This window comes from Neoarius graeffei, chromosome 19, assembly GCF_027579695.1.
Source record: "Neoarius graeffei isolate fNeoGra1 chromosome 19, fNeoGra1.pri, whole genome shotgun sequence".
Lineage (NCBI taxonomy): Eukaryota > Metazoa > Chordata > Actinopteri > Siluriformes > Ariidae > Neoarius > Neoarius graeffei.
This window is the reverse complement of record NC_083587.1, coordinates 52,413,768-52,436,263: the sequence shown is the minus strand read 5'-3', so window position 1 is coordinate 52,436,263 and position 22,496 is coordinate 52,413,768. Positions and strand designations below refer to the sequence as shown.

At 39.5% G+C, this 22,496-nt stretch overlaps 2 protein-coding genes across 11 annotated transcripts in view; one reads left to right on the top strand and one right to left on the bottom strand.

Annotated features, from left to right (window-relative positions):
* slc25a40 (solute carrier family 25 member 40) overlaps nt 1-15,851 on the bottom strand; it is a 33,009-nt gene extending 17,158 nt beyond the window's left edge. Inside the window, exons 1-6 of one of the 7 annotated variants that reach the window (XM_060900261.1) lie at nt 15,514-15,819; nt 14,957-15,013; nt 3,720-3,829; nt 2,130-2,189; nt 1,883-1,989; nt 1,710-1,777 (exon numbers count right to left, since the gene is read on the bottom strand). In XM_060900261.1, the coding sequence (XP_060756244.1) occupies nt 1,710-1,777; nt 1,883-1,989; nt 2,130-2,189; nt 3,720-3,816 (332 nt within the window). In that variant the 5' untranslated portion in view covers nt 3,817-3,829; nt 14,957-15,013; nt 15,514-15,819. The other 6 variants (XM_060900262.1, XM_060900258.1, XM_060900259.1 and 3 more) reach the window with 6 other exon arrangements.
* Nucleotides 15,852-16,094: 243 nt separating this feature from the next.
* The window catches only part of dbf4 (DBF4 zinc finger), a 42,843-nt gene continuing 36,441 nt past the window's right edge, over nt 16,095-22,496 (top strand). Inside the window, exons 1-4 of one of the 4 annotated variants that reach the window (XM_060900255.1) lie at nt 16,095-16,440; nt 16,521-16,611; nt 19,267-19,436; nt 20,909-21,097. In XM_060900255.1, the coding sequence (XP_060756238.1) occupies nt 16,530-16,611; nt 19,267-19,436; nt 20,909-21,097 (441 nt within the window). In that variant the 5' untranslated portion in view covers nt 16,095-16,440; nt 16,521-16,529. Of the gene's footprint in view, nt 16,612-19,266; nt 19,437-20,908; nt 21,098-22,496 lie in introns of all 4 variants that reach the window. The other 3 variants (XM_060900254.1, XM_060900252.1, XM_060900253.1) reach the window with 3 other exon arrangements.

The window sequence follows — 22,496 nt, the reverse complement described above, 5'->3', positions numbered from 1 at the left end:
CGGCGAGGGCCTTTCTGTGCGGAGTTTGCATGTTCTCCCCGTGATTTTTCCTCCGGGTGCTCCGGTTTCCCCCACAGTCCAAAGACATGCAGGTTGGGTTAACTGGTGACTCTAAATTGACCGTAGGTGTGAATGTGAGTGTGAATGGTTGTCTGTGTGTCAGCCCTGTGATGACCTGGCGACTTGTCCAGGGTGTACCCCGCCTTTCGCCCGTAGTCAGCTGGGATAGGCTCCAGCTTGCCTGCAACCCTGTAGAACAGGATAAAGCGGCTACAGATAATGAGATGAGATGAGAAAAATCACAGAGGTAAAATATACCAAGTGTCTGTACTTTATATTATTCTACTCTTACCTCTTACAGTTTTCGAAACTGAAACCTCCGAACCGAGGCTGACATACACACGCTGTCACCATGACCGAAACTCTTATTTCCCGGAAATGGCCCGGCGCTAGAGCTCAGTGGTCTCAATAATCTTTTCGACAACTTTCTGTAACAACTTGGAAGTGCGTCACATCTACATTACACATGGGACCACTGGACGAAGAAAGTGAGGAAAGGGGGACAACCTGGAATATATTTTAAAATAGGAGCGCACTTTCCTTCGGTAATAAGCATAAACATGTCTGAAAGCGATTTCTTTAGTCTCGTCCATTTATTTCGAATGGTGAATCGAATTCTATACACTCACCAGCCCTTTTAATAGGAACACCTGCATGCGTATGCGCAGTGCATTATTGTTACTCATTCTTACAACACGATGACCGTGGCTACTGCCTCGCTTCACCTTCATCCATTATCTCTAGCCGCTTTATCCTGTTCTACAGGGTCGCAGGCAAGCTGGAGCCTATCCCAGCTGACTACGGGCGAAAGGCGGGGTACACCCTGGACAAGTCGCCAGGTCATCACAGGGCTGACACATAGACACAGACAACCATTCACATTCACACCTACGCTCAATTTAGAGTCACCAGTTAACCTAACCTGCATGTCTTTGGACTGTGGGGGAAACCAGAGCACCCGGAGGAAACCCACGCGGACACGGGGAGAACATACAAACTCCGCACAGAAAGGCCATCGCCGGCCACTGGGCTCAAACCCAGGACCTTCTTGCTGTGAGGCGACAGTGCTAACCACTACACCACCGTGCCGCCCCTAGTTCTTTTTCATAGTATATAAAACATTTATATACATACAGTACTGTACAAAAGTCTTAGTCATCCTATGTCGTGTTTTTTTTTTCCAGCACAAAATCAAATGTTACAGCGTATCTGAGCAGCGTATTACATCAGAGAGTACTTTTCAGATTTTTTTTTTAATCATTATGTTTTCTAACCCAGGCTACTGGGTTTTGGTGCAAAATGAAGAAGCGAGTGTGACAGTCAAAGTGTCCAGAAGAACTGTGGCTGGTTCTGTAAGATGCTCAGTAAAACCTACAGCTCATTTCCGCATAAAACTGAACTCACTGTACCTCAGACTACTTTTTTTTTTATTTTTTTTTTTAAGCAAAGGGTCGTCTCACGCCAAATACTGACTTTGTTTCATTTATTATGCTTTACTGCTTACTAGTATTTTTTTTAATGTTGAAATATTTTCATTATTTTAAAGCTATTTTTGGCTGACAGCATTTCTTTACATGTGCCGAAGACTTTTGCGCAGTACTGTATGTGTAAATACATGAAGTATAAATGAAAAAAAAAGACAGACTAACAGTGTTGGAGGGAGGCCACTCCACAGCGACTTGATCCCTTCCATGCGTACAATCTTGATGAAGGCATCCTGCATCACAAAACATCACACGACCAAAGTTTTCACATTCACATAACAGCTCTCTTAAAATTTCATAGTGACGGTATAACAGCTGAATTAGTCCCAGAGTCTCACCAGCGTGCCGTTAAAATGACCTCGAGGTTTGTACCAGGCTTTCCCGTTCCCATTTTCACACATGCATATATGATCCATCAGGCCATTGCAATACACAAAACATTTACCTACAGTATAGGACAGAAGGACATTTGAATATACATTAAATCAACAGAGTTTAGAATATTTATGATGGGGGGGGAATACATTTCAGCACAAAATACAAACTCTGTGTGTGTGTGTGTGTGTGGGGTTTTTTTTTTTTAACCTTTCACTAAAGGATTGGTCTGTGCCTGGAGTCTGATCTTTATGACATCTAGAGGAGTAACTGTAAAACAGAAGAAAGAGGTGTCAATTTTAGTTCAACGGAAATCTGACGAAACAATGGCCTTGTAAGACCAAGTAGGTTTAACAACCAGAGAAAGGAAATTAAAAAACCCTGCTTCCTGTATTTCATGGTGATGTAACTCTCCTCAATGCTGTAAACGTAGCTGTAGCTTAACTCCAGGTTAAAAACACACACACAATAATGACCAAACATATGTGGACACCTGACCATCACAGCCATACGTAGTTCTTCCCCCAAAATGTTGCCACAATGTTTGAAGCACACCATTGTATAGACCTCTTGCAGTCACGTGACTGAATCCCGGCTGGAATGTAAACAGCCGCCATCTTGTAGGTCAACGACACAGCTGAATATTGTTGCACTCGTATACAAAATGGATCAATTTCAACCGACGGACTACACGGCTCATTTTTCTAATGAACAGATAACTAGATATATGTCTAAAATAAACGACCTACAGATTAGTGACCCTTATCGATTACCGGACGTAGTTTTCACGACCGTGTCAGTGGATATTGAACTGCCAGAGGTGAAATACCCAGATGTGTATAATTACCTCATTAACTTTCCCTCGCTGTTCAGTGGTGAAGCACTGCGTGCTTATAAATCTCTGGACAGTTATCTTTACAGAAATTCAGGATTTGTCAGCCCCCCCTCAGATGTGGCATCTTGTAAACAAGAAAATAACAATCCTCATTGGACGGGTAAGTCACTTAAGTATTGAGTACTAGTACTGATACTAGATATATCAGTAGTATCTAGTATAGCGCTGACCAGCCGATTATGGTTGAATATTTTATATTATCAGTTAGATCAAGTATCAGTAGTCGATCACTATTACTGTATATATGGTATGCCTGATAGCAGCAATCCATTTTGCACGCCTGTCAGGGTCCCGTGGCAGCCTATGAAACTTTCTTCCCGATTTCTGACCTCTCCTGTTGTGGCATTTATATGCCATACAACTCTCTGGCATTGTGGCACGGTAATATTTGCAGATTTGGGCGAAAAACAACGAAAGTCAGTGTCGATAAATTGCGATGGCGGAAATATGGCGTTTGACCGACAAGATGGCGTCTGTTTACAATCTGGATCGGCTGTGACGTCACATGCAAGTGGACTATACCATGTTTCTGTGAAGGTTCTCCGTCATCCAGGCCATAGTAAACCGTAGGTGCTAAAGAAGGCAACTGGACTTGCGTGAAATCCTTGAAGATGTTTCATTTCTCATATGAAAGGCTTCTTCAGTTCTGTCTGACTAGTGGGGAGTTCCAGCAGCCCTACACCCCTCCTCACACTCTCAGCTCCACTGGTGATGCTTCAGACCAGACTGACATCAATGAGGGGCAAATTTTTTAGTGCATCAGTCCGCAGACTTTGAAATTCTACCCCAGCTCCTTCATAGCTGCACTTCCTTCTCCCATTTTCATCATCGCTGTTCTTTATAGCTGGTTAGTTTTGAACCCAAGGCAGGAAAGAAGTCACTTTAGTTCCTGTAGATGAACTTACCAAACAATGACGTGAGCAAAGCCCCAGAACAAGAAGCCACCATCTGCTGAACTGGGGTTATACTGTCCTTGTTGCCCTGAAAACTCTGAGAAGTCATCTCAAACAGCCTGCTTTAAACAGAGATGTGAAGAGAAATGTGGCCATCATTTTATTATGCCTTAATTATAGTGATTGCAAAGCATGATATTGTTCTTCCTTGGCTTTTTATTAATTATTTCATTTTTTTTTCCCCTTCTACCTGATTTTCTGTGAATAATTCAGTGGTTGACAAAATACGGACAAGTCACAGGCTACGGGTTCACGAAAAATATAAAACGAGTGCTCTGAGAACACAACATTCCTCGCTGGCAACTAGGCCATAACTCTGGTAAATTGCGACTGAATTGAACGAAATTGCAATATGCATATTACTGACATATAAAAAAGAATCCTGTCAAGTTTTGTGAAATTCCTCCAAAAATTGTGAGGGCAGTTGATTTCAGAAGGTGAGTACACTTCCTAGGACGGATATCGCCATGACATAATCCCCTTTCAGGCCTTTTGGCCAGCGGGGGATAATAAAAATTGTGAGGGAAGTTGATTTCAGAAAGCAAGCACACGTTGATGAAATTGCCAAAGTACAAGTTTGTTAATAATCAAGGGCATAACTCTGGTAAAATTTGGCCAAATTAAATGAAATTTCAATATGCGTATAACTGTCATATAACAAAGCGTTCGGCCAAGTTTGATGAAATTCCTCCACAAATTGTGAGAGGAGTTGATTTCAGAAAGAAAACACTCCCATGAAACTGTCAAATTATAATTTTGTTCATCAACGGCTGTAACTCTTGTAAAACGTGACTGAACTGAATGAAATTACAATATGCGTATTACCAACATATAACAAAGAATCCTGCCAAGTTTTGTGAAATTCCTCCAAAAATTGTGAGAGGAGTTGATTTCAGAAGGTGAGCACCCTTCCCGGGACACGGACAGAGGGATAGATGGACGGACATCGCCACGACATAATCCCCCTTCGGGCCTTTTGGCCAGTGGGGGATAAAAAGGGTACAAAATCTGGAGTGGTTATGGATTTTAATACGGATGCATCACGGATGCTAGTAAAGACCAGGGATGGATGGAACAGTTTTTGTCTTCGTACCTATAACTTGCAGAATTTTTGTGATTGAGCACTCAAATTTGTCTTCTACAAATCGCAATATTTTCAATCTTCTCCAACTCTACCACAAAATTCATTATTTGATGTCAAATGCAAGGAGTGCCATTGTTACAACCTACCCCACCAGTGTATGTTGTAACACAACCTGAGGTAAACCGTAGCAAAAAAATTGAAGAATTAAAAACTGAGACAACACCACAAAATATGCATCTATATAAGTTTACTGTGCATGTGCCAAAACTTGAGCATCTTCCTATGGTTCACCAAGACCAAAAGGAACTCATCAGTGATGGCTAAATGAAGAACCGTGTCAGTGGTGTGTGTGTCCTGACATCAATTTAGAAGCACTTTCTTTAAGAACATCTGATAACCTACAGACACATATGAACGAAAACCTTCAGCAGCGGGTCAGATACAGCTCGTCGTAATCAACGGAAAATTCCAGAAAGACTTTTGGCAATTAATAAACCAACAAACGTGCACACTGTGTTTTTCTATTAAATGATACACATACTCAAGTTCAAATTTTATCTGTGTGTGTTATCCGTCTTATCAGAGTAATCAGAGTCACAGTGGTAACAGACGTATATACAGTGGCATGCAAAAGTTTGGGCACCCTACTGAAAATGTCTGTTACTGTGAATAGTTACCAGTAAGTGAGCAGAAGATGAACTGATCACCAAAAGGCATAAAGGTAAAGACGACATTTCTTTTCAGCGTTTTCTGCAAGACTTGTGTATTATTTTTGTTTTGTACAATTGGAGAGTGAAAAAAGAAAAGGAACACCATGCGAAAGTTTGGGCACCCCAATACATTTGAGTTCTCAGGTAACTTTTAACAAGGTTCCAGACCTTAATTAGCTTACTGAGCTGTGGCTTGTTCAAATTCTTGGTTACGAAAGGTCAGATGATGCAGATTTCAAAGCTGTATAAATTCTCTGACTCCTCCAATTTGTCCTTAAAATCAACAGCCATGGGCTCCTCTAAGCAACTCCCTCGCATTCTGAATAATAAAATAATTGATGCTCATAAAATAGAAGGCTACAAGAACGTAGCAAAGTGTTTTCAGGTAGCCGTTTCCTCAGATCGTAATGTTATTAAGAAATGGCAGTTAACAGAAACAGTGGAGATCAAGGTGAGGTCTGGAAGATGAAGAAAACTTTCTGAAAGAACTGCCTGTTGGATTGCTAGAAAGGCAAATAAAAACCCCTGTTTGACTGCAAAAGACCTTCAGAAAGATTTAGCAGAACCTGGAGTGGTGGTGCACTGTTCTACTATGCAGCGACACCTGAACAAATATGACCTTCATGAGAGAGTCATAAGAAGAAAACCTTTCCTGCAGCCGAGCCACAAAATTCAGTGTCTGGAGTTTGCAAATGAACATCTAAATAAGCCTGATGCATTTTGGAAACAAGTCCTGTGGACTGATGAAATCAAAATAGAACTTTTTGGCCACAATGTGCAAAGGTATGTTTGGAGAAAAAGGGTGCCAAATTCCAGGAAAAGAACACCTCTCCAACTCTGAAGCATGGGTGTGGATCGATCATGCTTTGGGGTTGTGTTGCAGCCAGTGGCACAGGGCACATTTCACTGGTTGAGGGAAGCATTGATTCGAATAAATACCAGCAAATTCTGGAAGCAAACATCACACCATCTGTAAAAAAGTTGAAGTTAAAAAGAGGATGGGTCCTACAATAAGATGATGATCCAAAGCACACCTCAAAATCTACAATGGAATACCTCAAGAGGCCCAAGCTGAAGGTTTTGCCCTGGCCCTCACAGTCCCCTGACCTAAACATCATTGAAAATCTGTGGATAGATCTCAAAAGAGCAGTGCATGCAAGACAGCCCAAGAAACTTGTAGAACTGGAAGCCTTTTGCAAGGATGAATGTGTGAAAATCCCCCAGGTAAGAACTGAAAGATTATTAGCTGGCTACAAAAAGTGTTTACAAGCTGTGATACTTGCCAGAGGGGGTGTTACTAGGTACTAACCATGCAGGGTGCCCAAACTTTTGCTTCGGGCCCTTTTCCTTTTTGATCATTTTGAAAATGTAAAAGATGAAAATTTAATATATTTTAAGCAAAAACAATTTAAGGGAATGAGTCGTTTTTAACTTTATGCCTTTTGGAGATCATTTCATCTTCAACTTGCTTAACTGTTCACAGTAACAGCAATTTTGACCAGGGGTGCCCAAACTTTTGCATACCACTGTAGGTCTACCAGGGGTGCAGTTTTCATGGGCCCAGAACTTCCAATTGACACATCTGACCCACTTTTCTTTGGGTTTGAAATTTCCAAAGGGCTCCATGCACACAATGCATGTCGTCTTCTATGTGAGTTGTAATTACAACTCCTCCTCCTCTCCACTCCTCCGCAGCCCACTCAAGCCTGCTGTCTGTCCTGGCTCCCCGTTGATGGAATGACCTTCCCATTGAGGTCAGAACTGCTGACTCCCTGACCACCTTCAAGCACAGACTGAAGACTCACCTCTTCAGGCTGCACCTCTCCCCTTCTTCCCTGCCCACTGTGTAACTGCGTTTCAGTCTTGACCAACCCACACTGTGTACTGGCTGGCCTGGCGTTAGCCGTTTGAGTTCTCTATTTAGTTTTATTTTGTATGGTCCAGAGATGTCCACAAGCGCCGGCGATCGGCAGTTCTCTCCGCCTATACAGAAAGTCTGCGCTGGCTACTCGATCTCAGAAAAAAATAAAAACTTGCGTTTTATTTCCTCACTTGGTGATTTTACATCCTTTGAACACTTATCTGCACTTGTTACATGCTCTCCTAACATATTGTTATTAACTATTTACAGGCCTCCGAGACTTTCAGCCAAAGTTTTTCTGGAAGAGTTTGGTGAACTGTTGTCAGTCATTTGCTTAGAGTTTGACTGCCTTATTATATCTGGGGATTTTAACTTGCATGTAGATAATCCTGAAAACATTTATGCCAGAGAACTACTTGCACTTATTGACAACTTCAACCTAGTACAACATGTATAGGGGCCGATCCACTCTCGTGGTCATACCCTTGACCTCATTATCGCAAAGGGTCTTACTGTTTCTACTAATGTTGTTGACCTGGCCTTATCTGATCATTTCTGTGTTTTCTCTGATGTTTCTATGTCTCCTCACATTCAGAACAGCTTAACGACTACGGGTAGGAGAGTCATAAACGACAACACGTGTTCTCTTTGAGCAAGCTCTCTCTCGGATCTCAACCAAAATGTCAGACTCTGTAGATGATTTACTGGAAATTTTTAATTTAAATATGACCCAAATTATGGATGATATTGCTCCATTCAAAATCAAAAGAGTCAATGACAAGCAGAAAGCACCATGGAAGCAATACCCAACTGTTAAATTGCTAAAGAGAGAATGTAGAAAGACTGAAAGAAAATGGCGCAAATCTAAACTTCACATCCATTATCAAATCCATAAAGAGATGCTTTGTAAATATAATTATGAAATTCATAAAGCAAGACAGTCTTTCTTCTCCAGCATCATCAACAGGAATATGAACAATGCCCGTGTGCTATTTTCAACAGTAGAGAAGCTAACTAATCCCCCACCACAATTAGCACCTGAACTTCTCTCAGTTAATAAATGCAATGAGTTTGCATCCTTCTTTAAAGGTAAAATTGATAAAATACGGCAGAATGTTGCTCATAATATATCTCAGTTGCAAATAATTGAAAAGATGCAATCACCAGTGACAGAGACAGACAATTTCAACACAATGTCAGAATTTTGTTTAATTGATTGAGACTCTTGAAAAAACTGTACAAAATCTCAGTTCCTCAACATCTGAATTGGACATTCTGCCCACCAACTTTTTTAAGTCTGTTCTTCACCTTATAATTACAGATGTGCTTCAGATACATCCCTAGAGACTGGCATTGTTCCTGTGTCCCTGAAAAAAGCCATTGTAAAGCCCCTACTTAAAAAGAATAATCTGGATGCTTCAGTATTGAACAACTACAGGCCAATATCAAATCTACCATTCATCGGGAAAATCCTTGAAAAAATTGTCTTCAATCAAATAACTGCCTTCTTGATATCAAACAGCTGTTTTGATAACTTTCAATCAGGATTTCATGCCAATCACAGCACTGAAACAGCGCTGATTAAAGTTATAAATGACATACATCTTAATACTGATGCAGGCAAAACATCGGTCCTGGTGTTACTGGACCTTAGTGCAGCTTTTGATACTGTTGATCACAACATACTGCTATATCGACTTGAACACTGGGTTGGGTTGACTGGTAAAGTTATCAATTGGTTAAAATCATACTTAAAAGACAGAAACTTCTTTGTTACCATGGGAAATTGTACCTCAACATCAATGTCCTTGACCTGTGGTGTCCCCCAGGGGTCGATTCTTGGTCCATTACTATTCAACCTTTATATGCTCCCACTTGGGCAAATTATCAAGAACAACTCAATTTTGTATCACTGCTATGCAGATGACACCAAATTTATTTTGCTCCATCACCTAATGATTATGCCCCCCTTGAATGTCTCTACCAGTGTATCGACCAAATCAACAACTGGATGTCACAAAATTTTCTTCAGCTGAACACAGATAAAACAGAAGTAATTCTATTTGGGAAAAAAGATGAAAGACTCAGGATTACCACTATTCTTGACACAAAGGGGATTAAAACAGAAGATATGGTTAAGAATCTTGGTGTTTTCATTGACAGCGAGCTAAACTTTGACAGTCACATGAAAGCAATCACTAAATCGCCATTTTATCATCTAAAAAACATTTCCAAACTAAGAGGACTTGTGTCAAAAAATGATCTGGAAAAACTGATACATGCCTTCATCTCTAGTAGGGTTGATTACTGCAATGGCCTTTTCACAGGCCTGCCAAAAAAGACCATCAAGCGACTTCAGCTGATTCAAAATGCAGCGGCTAGGGCAGGGGTCTTCAATCCTATCCGCAAAGGGCCGGTGTAGCTGCAGGCTTTCATTACAGCCAAATTGGAGGCTCACTTGATTGTTGACTGGAGACGAGGGTGAAATGATTAAACAAGTGAAATCAGGTGTAGCTCCTGCTTGGTTGGAATGAAAGCCTGCAGCCACACTGGCCCTTTGTGGATAGGATTGAAGACCCCCGGGCTAGGGTTTTCACACGAACAAAAAGAACAGAGCACATTACTCCAATTCTAAGGTCCCTTCACTGGCTTCCAGTAAGCTACAGAATTGACTTTAAAGCATTGCTGCTGGTGTACAAATCTCTAAATGGTACAGGGCCCAATTACCTCTCTGATATGTTACAGCAGCCTAACCCAATCAGATCTACCAGATCGCAGCAGCAAAATTTACTGGTAACACCTGTCGTTAAAACAAAGTGTGGTGAAGCAGCTTTTAGCTACTATGCAGTACAGCTATGGAACCAACTCCCAGAGGACATCAAAAATGCTCCTGCTGTTGGCAGCTTCAAATCTAGACTAAAGACCAAGCTGTTCTCAGATGCTTTCTGCTAACTGACAAATATTGTCATCTTTACATGTTTTAAACTTTCTTAACTTTTACAGTCTCTGCATGTTTTAAACTTTACTTAACTTTTATTCTATTTTATTCTGCTGTTTTTTTTTACTGAACTTTTACTTCATTTTATTATTTTACTTCTACTGTTGTTTAATTATTTTTCTTCCCCATTTATTTTATGTAATTTTATTTTCTATTGTTTACTGTTTTGCTTTTACTTCTGTAAAGCACATTGAACTGCCACTGTGTATGAAATGTGCTATATAAATAAACTTGCCTTGCCTTTTAATGTTCAAGCAATTTATATCATCTCTGCTGCCCATAATTTGCTGCAAATCCAATTATTCCACCACGAAATTGTCTTCAATTTGGGTCTTGCGTGACCAGAAGTGGCACCATATTTGTTGGTGATTCTCGTGCTCTGATTGGTTGAGCTGGACCATGTGACCACACTAATGTATGTAGTTACACTGTAAGCCCGGACTTTGTATTTAATTAAATGTTTTAATTACAATGTACGTAAAAATTTAAGTTTGATTGCATTACTAAAAAATATTAAGTATATTCTACTAATTTGTACACATAGTCAAAAGTGTTAATAAGTTTAAGTTGAATGGCCTTAAAATTCTAAGTTTTAGTCATGACCACGCCTCTTTTTTAATCTGCGCAGAGTTGTGAAGCCGCCATTTTAACTTTCACAGATCAGCAGCAGTTACGTGAGGTTTGGTAAAATTCAGAGTGAGCTTCAGCCAACGTTTCTTCTCTGAACTTAGTATTTTGGATCCTGACTGTCGGTGGGAATGTTTGTTTTAACTTTAAGAGCAGTGGAAATCGCGTGTTTTACAGTTTGATAGTTACAGGTGGTATTTTACCAATTTCACGTCATTTTCATCTGTTGGCTAAGTTGCTTTTGTCACTGTGGAGAGCTCTCTGGATTTGGAATGAGACACTTTTTTTTTTTTTGAAAACTTTTCGGATAATGTAAGTATACAGCGTCCCGCTGGCAGTACGGGGAATGTTAAGGGGCTACGTATTAATGTTAGCACATATCTGGTTAAAGAAAAAACATGTTTCATGTTTCAATGTTTATTGTGCACTTCTTGTTAATAAAATACAAATGCAATGGAAAAACTTTATACACTGTCATTTGTTTTATTGCTTTAACAGGTAAATCGAATTCTTGTTAAGTTAAAATGTAAAGTATAATCACTAAAGATGAATTCTAGGAAAGTTTAAATATTAAGTTCAATCAAATAAACATATTTCAGTTTAATGTACTATAAATTTAAAGGCAACCAGTTTCCCAACACTGTTTGAGTAAATACAACTTATCAGGCTTTTAAGTACAAAAAACTTAAAATGGTTAGTTCATGCTGCATGGTAAAGCAATTTACATTTACAAGACATCTGAAGTTTAATGTACTATAAATTTCAAGGCAACCAGTTTCCAAACACTGTTTGAGTAAACTCAACTTATCAGGGTTTACAGTGTATGTACAAACATCTGGAAGGAAATTTCATACATATTTTGTAAGTATTTTACAGGGAAATGGTAAGTAATTTATTTTTAATGGGCCCCGACACGTTACAAGTATGAATAGGTGGACCTCAAAGCAGAAAAGGTTAAGAACCCCTGCTCTAATGTAATGCCAGTCATTGTTTAGCTAGCTATACCAGCATGGTGGTTTGAAATTAGCATAGATTAAATATCTCACACTTTACCAAAGAACCCACTCTTTAATCTAATACAAGGTACTTAATTCAAACTGCTACAGTATCAGTACTAAATAAAATATAGACTTGGTATTAAAAAAAATTACTTTTTTACCTTAAAATGAGTGTTTTGGCTGTAAAATATGTACACTTCATCACACAGCCATACAAATTCATATGCGAGGTCAGGGAGGGAGGGGTTATACGGGAAATTGATCACATGACTCCTATGTTATCCCTTATTAGGGAAAGTGATGCTGTTACAACTGTCCCTGTGTTACAACCATCCCCGGTATCCCCGAATTTACGGATTGGTCACGGATGTTTCGGTCCATTACGGAGCTGACGTGGATGATAGTGTCTCACGGATGGTTAATTTTTACAAACGCTGCTATGAATCTTCGGAAAAATGACACGGACATCACAAAAATGGTCTCCGTGGTGACGTCACCTGCCGAACGTCAGCTATGTGATGGAGATCAAAGCGCCAGATAAAGTCGAGTGTGCAACCACGTGACAAAAAGTGTGACGTATGCGCCCGCTGCCACCATGTTGGATGATGTACAAATCCAGAATGCCGTCTCGTGAGCACTAATCAGCAGATAAGAGATGTGAATATTTAATAATAATAATAATCTACATAGAGCACAACTCTGAAGTTAGGCCAGAATATGGATTTATGTTTAATTTGTAGAAAATGCATGAAATGGTTCCATCTGAGACAGAACTCAGTATTATTAATAATAATAATAATTTTTAAAAAATGAAGGGCCCTTGATCAATTAAATGTTTGGACTGTCGAAGTTCATTAAAAAAAAATTACCTGCATTTGCATGTTTACTTTATTAATCTACTATAACATAATTTTAGCTATTTATATTTCACTGAAACTCATATCCATGAATAAAAGATCCGTGCTTTGTATTATATTGTTTATTTTCCGTGAATCCGTATTCTGTAAACACGTGACTAAATAATTCCTCAGAACTCACTTGTTCCTCAGCGCTGAACCTTCCCTCAAACTCTGTTGGATAAATTTTGCTAATCACACTTAACCCAAGTCATTTCCATTTTTTACACTTATATAAGATATTCAAGGGAAAAAAAAAAACAGTAAAAGATCCCAAATGGTGGGAGCTTCATGACTAACATTCCATAACTGTCAATCAACAGTTGTTGCTGTTTTTTTGACTATATAATTTTAACCCCACTTGTTATTGTATAATCTAACTTTTGTTCCCATGTTGATCATGTAACTCCTCTTGGACCACAATGGAAGTAAGTGTTTGCACTTTGTGTTATCCATTTATTATTATATCAATCATTCTTATAGAAGAAGCCTTTATTTGTCACACGTCCACTCAAACACACAGTGAAATTTAACCTCTGCATTTAACCCATCTAAAGCAGTGAACACACACAAGTGAGCAATGAGCGCACTCTCACACACACCCAGAGCTATACTACAGCACCCAGGGAGCAGTTGTGGGTTAGATGCCTTGCTCAAGGGCACTTCAGGCCAACCTCAGGCCATAGCTGCCCCATGTTAAAGTGCATATTCTGGACCAATTTCGTTTTTGTTTTTTTTTTTATATGATTGTATGTCCTTTTACACAAGGCCATCTGTCTACAGCAGAAAAAAATTAAATAACAAAATGCGTCTGGAAAAATCCCAAGGGAGTCTGGAGCCAGATTCGTGACGTTACCTGCGGAAGCGCCAGCAGGCTGCGCAAGCTTTGCACGGTTTCAGTGCACAGCCTGTGTAGACCAAGCGCTCCCATTTCTCTCTCATTGTCTGGTCTTTTGGGAAACGATGAGTACTAATCCCATCAAGATTGGTGTTGCTACACCCTCCTACGATACAGTGGTGCTTGAAAGTTTGTGAACCCTTTAGAATTTTCTATATTTCTGCATAAATATGACCTAAAACATCATCAGATTTTCACACAAGTCCTAAAAGTAGATAAAGAGAACCCAGTCAAACAAATGAGACAAAAATATTATACTTGGTCATTTATTTAGTGAGGAAAATGATCCAATATTACATATAGGAGTGGGTAATTTCTTTGTCTCTAAACTCTGTATAGTCCTCTTTTTCACTCACTCACTATCTATCCATCCATCTTCATATCTAACTTCTCTGTCTTTTTCTTTCTCTTGTTCACTCACTATTTATCCATCCATGTTTATTGATTTCTCTCTGTTTATCAACTTCTAATTTCTATCTACATTTATCTTTCTCTACACACACTATACTCTCTCAAATAAGTTAGGATTACTACCTCAGGTCTTATTTTATTTAATATATTAATGAATTGCCCTACTTGCACATATTTTTAATCTTATGTACTTAGTTGTTTTTGTAGACCTAAGCAATCAATCAATCAATCAAAATCATTGACTTCCCCATCTTTTTTTTTTTTTATTTCTGTGTCTAAACTCTCATCTCATCTCATTATCTGTAGCCGCTTTATCCTGTTCTACAGGGTCGCAGGCAAGCTGGAGCCTATCCCAGCTGACTACAGGCGAAAGGCGGGGTACACCCTGGACAAGTCGCCAGGTCATCACAGGGCTGACACATAGACACAGACAACCATTCACACTCACATTCACACCTACGGTCAATTTAGAGTCACCAGTTAACCTAACCTGCATGTCTTTGGACTGTGGGGGAAACCGGAGCACCCGGAGGAAACCCACGCGGACACGGGGAGAACATGCAAACTCTACACAGAAAGGCCCTTGCCGGCCACGGGGCTCGAACCCGGACCTTCTTGCTGTGAGGCGACAGCGCTAACCACTACACCACCGTGCCGCCCTGTCTAAACTCTCTATAATAAAAAAGACAAATAAACATAGACATACTTCTGGCCTGAAGGTTAGAGATGCAGCCTTGGACCCAAAGGGTTGCTGGTTCAATTCCTGGGACCAGCAGGAAAAATGTGAGGTGAGTGAATGAATGAATGAACGAACAGCATTTTCCTCTCTCTCTGTATCGTGCCCTTGAGCAAGGTGCTGTAGCTTAGCTGCCCACTGCTGTGTGTGTGTGTACTTATTGTTCACTTGTGTTTGCTCACCACTTCAGATGGATGTGATAAATAAAGACTGCTATTTATTTCTTAATTAATTAATTCCTCCCCCATGTTTGCCTTTATCAACTACCAATCTCTATCTACATTTCTTTCTCCTTACACACTATACTCTCTCTCTCTGCAGCAAACATATTTTAAACTTTCCAATCTTTTACTCTGTATTTATTTTGATTGTACTGTATTTTTGGAAGCACTAGACAGGTACAGGTTCAGAAAACCCAAATCGAATTCAACATGACAGTTATACTGAGTAAAGCAGGAGAGAGAAGTCACTTCCCAGAACAGCAACAATTATTTCAAACTAACTAAAATTCAATTCAGATCTCTCACCTTGGTTTAGACTTTCTTAATTCATTCAAGAACAATGTTGTTCCCTTGTAGTGAACCCCTCTTCTAAATCCAGCCCAACAATCTTCAACAACACTTTCATGTCCTGAAGCTGTTTTCCTGGTTAAACGAATTCTTATTAACTTTTATAATAATAATATTAACTCGGGTTAAAATACATCTCCACGATGACAACATTAGGTAGGCTAAATCGGAGAAAAATACAAACTCACTCCCCTCTAACAACCCTACAAACCCTCTCCATCTCATACATGTATGTATTCACATTGTAGTTCACGTTTTGCTTTCTCTAACCTGCACATGACTCCGGTATTTACTTTTCTTCATTTTCACGGCCGTACATTCGTCATAGTGGCCATTTAAATTACGTAATGTGCACATAAACACTCTAAAATAAAATTTGGCAGTGTAGAAGTTAACTATGTTATTTATTTCATATTAAGCATCTTATTGAGTAGGTAGATTTTACAAGTTTTAGTCAAACCCTGCAATCTATGATGGTCGAAAGTGTGCTTTTGAAACTACACCGTGATATTGCTTTTCTTCGTAGGGAGGAAGTGGAAATATTTTTCCTGAGCGGGAAAATAGAATTGTTTTGTTTGGGGAATAACAAATGTGTTTAGTAAACATTTCGGGGGTTTTGTTTTGTAAATAAATAAATAAAAATAAATAATATATCAACGAGAGGACCATTTGTGTTCAGGAAAGTCGTGAATATTCATGTCGGCTTGATTGGGGAGTTTGTTTGTTAGTTAGCTGTTAGCTTCATTCGGGTTTCAACTTCCGGTCTAACGTTTGTTCAGTTTAAAAAACTCGGCCTGTACAGGAAGCAACAAGCTGATTACAGTACAGAGCTCATTATCACTGGCTCTGACAGGCAGCTGGAACAGAGTTCAACACAGAGAGAAAGTAAAGTAAGTTAAATGCTGTTGTTTGTTTGTTTTGCAACGCGTGAAAACAAACAAACCGTTTTTGCTTCTTCACTGAAGGCTGACTTCATGGTAACAGGAGCTAAGGAGCTCTTAGCAACTCCTAAACTAATGAAACACCAGAGCCTTTCTCGAGCTACAGAATTTAAAGGTAAGTCCTTATTATTTATTTAAACTTTGTGTTTTTAATCACTTTGTAACCTTCTTTCCTGGACCACAAGATCAAGACACAGATATAAGATATGAAATGAGCCTCAGTTCGTCTTGTTCAGTGCCATGAGTTAGTTTAGTGAGTCAGAATTAAACAAACAAAAAAAGCTTCTGTAATATTTCTCATAGTTTTTATATTTTATAATGTTGTTAAATCTAGTTTAATAAATTATCCCTGGACCTAATAGATCCTTTTAACAAACAATTAACAATCCCTCCTGTCTCTCCCCCCCCCCAATATCTTATTCTTTTTATATTTGTATATGTAAATACTTAATTTAATTTATCTATAAGTTTTTCTCTATTTCTTTTCTCTGTTTATCTGTAATGATGCTGCTGGAATCTTAATTTCCCTCCTCCCAAAGGGATCAATAGAGTTTTCTCATCTCATTATCTCTAGCCGCTTTATCCTGTTCTACAGGGTCGCAGGCAAGCTGGATCCTATCCCAGCTGACTACGGGTGAAAGGCGGGGTACACCCTGGACAAGTCGCCAGGTCATCACAGGGCTGACACATAGACACAGACAACCATTCACACTCACATTCACACCTACGCTCAATTTAGAGTCACCAGTTAACCTAACCTGCATGTCTTTGGACTGTGGGGGAAACCGGAGCACCCGGAGGAAACCCACGCGGACACGGGGAGAACATGCAAACTCCACACAGAAAGGCCATTGGACTCTATGCAAACTCCACAAAGGACTGTGTGAGTCCTGTATACAGTATAAATAAGCAGAATGAGTGTTCTGTGTTCCCATATGCCACGTTTAGAGTCCGAATAACAAAATACTTCCATAATGTTTCTTAAAATTCATGATTTTGATACATCTTGTAGGATTTAACAGACCCTTTAGTACTCGAGATAGGACTATGTAAATAAAATAAGCAGAAAGATTGTTCAGTCTTCTGACCTGCCATGTTAGTCGCTATAGAGTAATCTTGCTCACAAATTGTTTTTGAAAATGTGTTAAACCTGTTTGAGTAAGTTTGTTGTCTGTCTAGTTTAACAATCAAGAGACAGCTTTCTATTAAACAAGATGTTTTGAGGTGTAATAACATGCGGTTATGTCCTTATAATTAAGTTTGTAGTACTCCTTCATACCCAGTCTCCTCTCATGTTTGGTTGTTGTGTTTTTTGTTTTTTCCAGATTCAACAGATTGTATTAAAATCTAGACAAAGATTATATACATGGCCAGAGTAATGGTCTCAGTATTGTTCTTTAGTTAAATGTGCTGACTGCAAAGTCATCTGAAATTTAACATTTTTATCCCCTGCTGGCCGAAAGGCCCGAAGGGGGATTATCTCGTGGCTCTGTCTGTCTGTCTGTCTGTCCCAGGAAAAAGTACTCACCTTCTGAAATCAACTCCTCTCACAATTTTTGGAATAATTTCACAAAATTTGGCAGAAGGCTTTGTTATAGGACAGTAATATGCATATTGCAATTTCGTTTCCAGTATATTGTAGTAGGGGATATTGTGCTCTCAGAGCACTTTTTTTTTTTTTTTAATTGTGCATGATTTTTTCCTATGTCTTGCAAGAACAATATCATATGGATGAGATGTGATCCTTTTGATGTCCTGAGGGTCACTTTTCTCCATGTTGGGATCGTTTTCCTCCCTCTTGAGGTAAACAGCACAGTCCTATGGAAACAGCCGAACGCAAGGAGCTTGAACTAATTAGCATAACTATGGAACTGTGTCACACCAAGATGGCAACGTGCGGAAAACATCGTGACTCTGCATCGACCTCGGAGAGTTTTGAGTCGTAGGGATGTAATATGTGGTTGACATTTGCGAATAGATCCGTGAAACAAAAGACGAATGTATGTTTTCTTTATTACTGCTTTTGTGTTCTCGTTTCTTCCTCTGTAAGATCAAAACATTAGGTGTATAACTCCTATACTCGCTACTGTGGAGTCAAGTCCGTGCATTCTAAGGCTAAGATAGCTAAGCACTAGCTAGAATGATTTAGTTATCTGTACAGAAAAATGACATCATCTAACCTTGCTCTATCTTGTAGTTGTGCTCACTAGGCAGGCTTTCCTTTTCTTTTCCGCTGGAGGGAGAGCGGAGTCTGCCATGTTGGCCCATGCTGGCTTGTTTTGGTTAAAAGTAGGTCAGATACACCCCACGGTGGTCACGTGATATTGTTGCTCACTTGCTTCAGAATCGTAAAATGCGGGGACGTTGTGGCTCGGGTGGATGGGGCGCCGTGCCGGGGACCTGGGTTCGGTTCCGACCCGGGGTCGTTTCCCGGTCCCTCCCCGTCTCTCTCTCCCACTCATTTCCTGTCTCTGCACTGTCTTATCCAATAAAGGTGAAAAAAGCCCCCCCCAAAAAAAAGAATCGTAAAATGCGGGATGGTTTTTATCTCAGCCAGGCATTTACACACAGGATACACGATGTGTGGAGCAGCGAAACATCTCGAAACTCCAATAGCTATAGAAATAGAACATTTTGCCCAGAATTCAACTTTGCAGTCAGAACCTTTAGGTATATGATTAAATGTATTCACCATGTGTTGATACGGTTTCCCATTAGGCCTGTACTCTGTGTTCATTTAATGTTGAGTGAATCCTTTTTTAATTCACAGACCCAAAACTGGACAATGACGAGCACCGAAAAGCTGCATCTATCCGGAAACAACATTCAGCGTGTGATCCTGTTCAGAAGAAGCCCTTGGCTGGGCGAATTTTTTATTTGGATATACCGTGTAATGAACGCAACCAGGCTTTAGAAACAGATATCAAGATCCTTGGAGGGGTGAGTGCAGTTTAAATCATTTAGTCGCATTTGACTTGTTTTTGTTTGTTTATTTTAAGTCACGCATGCCATGTGGATAAATATTTTCTTCTCTCTCAACATAACTGATGATTATGGAAGATGCTCTACTTGTAAGCAACATGCAAGTCGTTTTCCAAAAGTTACTCTGAGTCATGTTCTGAGTTATTTTGATTACTAATTCAGTTTTGTGGTGATATATATTTAAATGAATATGAGTTGTGGCATGATATAAATGACTAGTTTCCATATTTTTACATTCATGTGTGTACTTGGTGCTATTTGTTTATGCCGAGAGCTGTGATGGGGAAATTTTCTTCCAGGGTCAGTAGGGTTTTTTTTTTTTTGGTTCTCTCTCTGTATCTATCTCTTCTTTACATATTATTAAACGTGTGATGAGGTGTTTTTGTTACATGTTCAGGTTTGTTATCTTTTATGATGCCAAATGTAAAATCGTATCAAAATTTTCTTTTTTAACTTGTAGAATGGTGATTTTGGGTTTGTTTTGGGTTTTTTTTTGTTTGTTTGTTTTTTTCCCCCCTCATCATTAAAAGAGAAATCCCCTCTGAAAGATATCACACACGTGTTTGCTCGTTTCATTAGCGAGCTATGACTGAGGAGCATGTAGACACTCCTGGCAGTATTAGCATGAACGTTGAGGCTTTGGACTCTGATCTGTGTGATTAGGGTTTACAGATGAGCAGGTGAGAGAGCTGGACAGACTAAAGAACTAAAAATGTGTTGCATCGCTCTTTTTAAAGTTAGTGCTAAATCATACTGGCACATCCGTGAGCAGGTGGTGATTTTGAACGACGTTCTGGGTAATGTAGAAAACTATTAGACCAACTTGTCGATGAAAGACGCTCAAGCCAAAAGTTTCAACTCAGAATTTCATTATAAAATGAATCTTGTGGACAACTGAAGATAATATATTAATTTAAAATGTACAAGTCATTCAGGGTGCTTTCTTTCTTTTTCTACTACTTTTACACCTGATTGATTTTTATTGATTAGCTTTTCTTGCTGATAAAAGTGATTGAATCATAGTCTATGTGCACACACGTGATGTATGGGTGGGAACGGTCTTTTTAAAGCTCTGTGATTAAGAACAAGGCAGCGACAGGCCTCTTTGCACATTTAATAGCAGTTTCATTCAAACAAGAAGACAAACCTTTGCTTCTTTTTGTCCTCTGGACAGATTTCGCATCTTTTTTTTTTCCCCTTTTGTAAAAGTGTAAAGCAGGTTTTGATTGGGAAAGTTGATAGGGAAGATACGTACATCCTTGTTTACATGCTTATATTGACATACTCACTCTCACGTAGTGCATACAAAAGTTGCAACCAAACAGAACAATACCTAAAAGCAAAAATTTTAAATGAACATCAATGTTTATTGTTTACTGACTGACTGTTTGTTTCTGTTAACGGTATTCTGTGCTTTCTTGTTCCTTCAGACAGTGGAAAAGTTCTTCAGTAAGGAGATTCGATACTTGGTGTCGAGTAAACCTGAAGCTCGGCACGTACAGCGTCTCGTTCAGGACTCTCCGGTGCCGAGTCCAGACTCGGGCCTCAGCTCTCCGCATCCTGGCAGCAGGAGGGACAGTCACAGCCACCGAGGCAGCTCACAGGGACCCGCCGACACCGTGAGGAGCTTTATCTAAATTGAAATGCACACTGCATGGCCAAAAGTATGTGGACACCTGACCATTACACCCCTATGTGGGTCTTTCTCAAACTGTATGTCATGTCGTTGTATGTTGTATCATTATATCATCACTTCCCAAGCAATAAAGGGGCCCAAATCATGGTTTGCTAAGGTTGGAAGGGTAGATCTCGTTCTGCACAGAACCCTGACCTCAACCCCACTGAGCACATTCGAGAGTGAGGATCAGGTGTCCATATACTTTTGGCTTGTGTGTGTGTGTTATACATGGATGTTCTCATCTTTGATACGTAAAATGTAGCTGTGTGTGTGTGTTACTAGTAATACATATAGAAGATATGAAGTTTATCTTCGAGTGGTGAACATACTCATGAGTAAATGACACGAACAAGTGATATATTTTTCAACACGAGAAGATAAACTTCATATTTTTGTTCCACTGTGTAATGTTCTTTATATTATATGGACACGTCCACAAAAAATACTCAAGTTAGTCAAAAGAATTTTAATTTTGAACCGGTTCGCCATTTTGATAACGCGCATCTAATCAGCGGGAAAACACTGGGACTGACGTCATCAGAGTGAAATAGCAGGAAATATTATACATGCGGACCACTTTTTCTATGTAATAAAAATGTGTATTCTATTCCCTTCTAACGGGTTTATTGATAGCATGCAATATTGTTATATCGCTTATGCTACGTGTATTACGCTACTCTCCCCAATGGAGAATGAGCGTGCAATGTTGTAATACTGCACATTGTCAAGACAACATGTCATCACACGTTGGAGCTCATGCGAAGATCCAGTGACAACTTTTCTGCTGCGCATGCGCACAATCATTTCTTTGTCTGCCAGGAAAGAGAGAAGACGAGGCTAATCCAGTGCTACTGTTAGGATTAGCTATGCCATAATTAAGCACTAGATAAATAAACTGAAACCTGAAACTGAAGACGCACTGAACACCCGAAAGGCTACCAAAACTTCATTAGGTATTCTTCACGCATGTTTACAAGAGAAAAACATACCAACGGATATTGAAAAACTGGAAAAGGGACACGTCGGAGATGTAAAACTTCCGCGCCAGCGAGTGACCATGACCGTTTGTAAACAAACATGGCCGTGAGGTCAGCTTTGTTAAAAGAGGAAGATTTGGAGAGAATTTTGGCTGCCAGGTAGGGCTGGGCGATTCACCCCCCACCCCCACCCCCCCAAAAAAAAAAATCTTCGTTTTTTCATGATTCGTTTCGATGCGCCCCCTATTTTAAAATGAAATAACTATTCACTGTAAATTTTATTTCCAAAATATAAATTTATTTTGAGAAAAATAAGTGCTTCAGTCTACAATCACAGTATTCAGCTGAAAAAAGTGCTTGTGC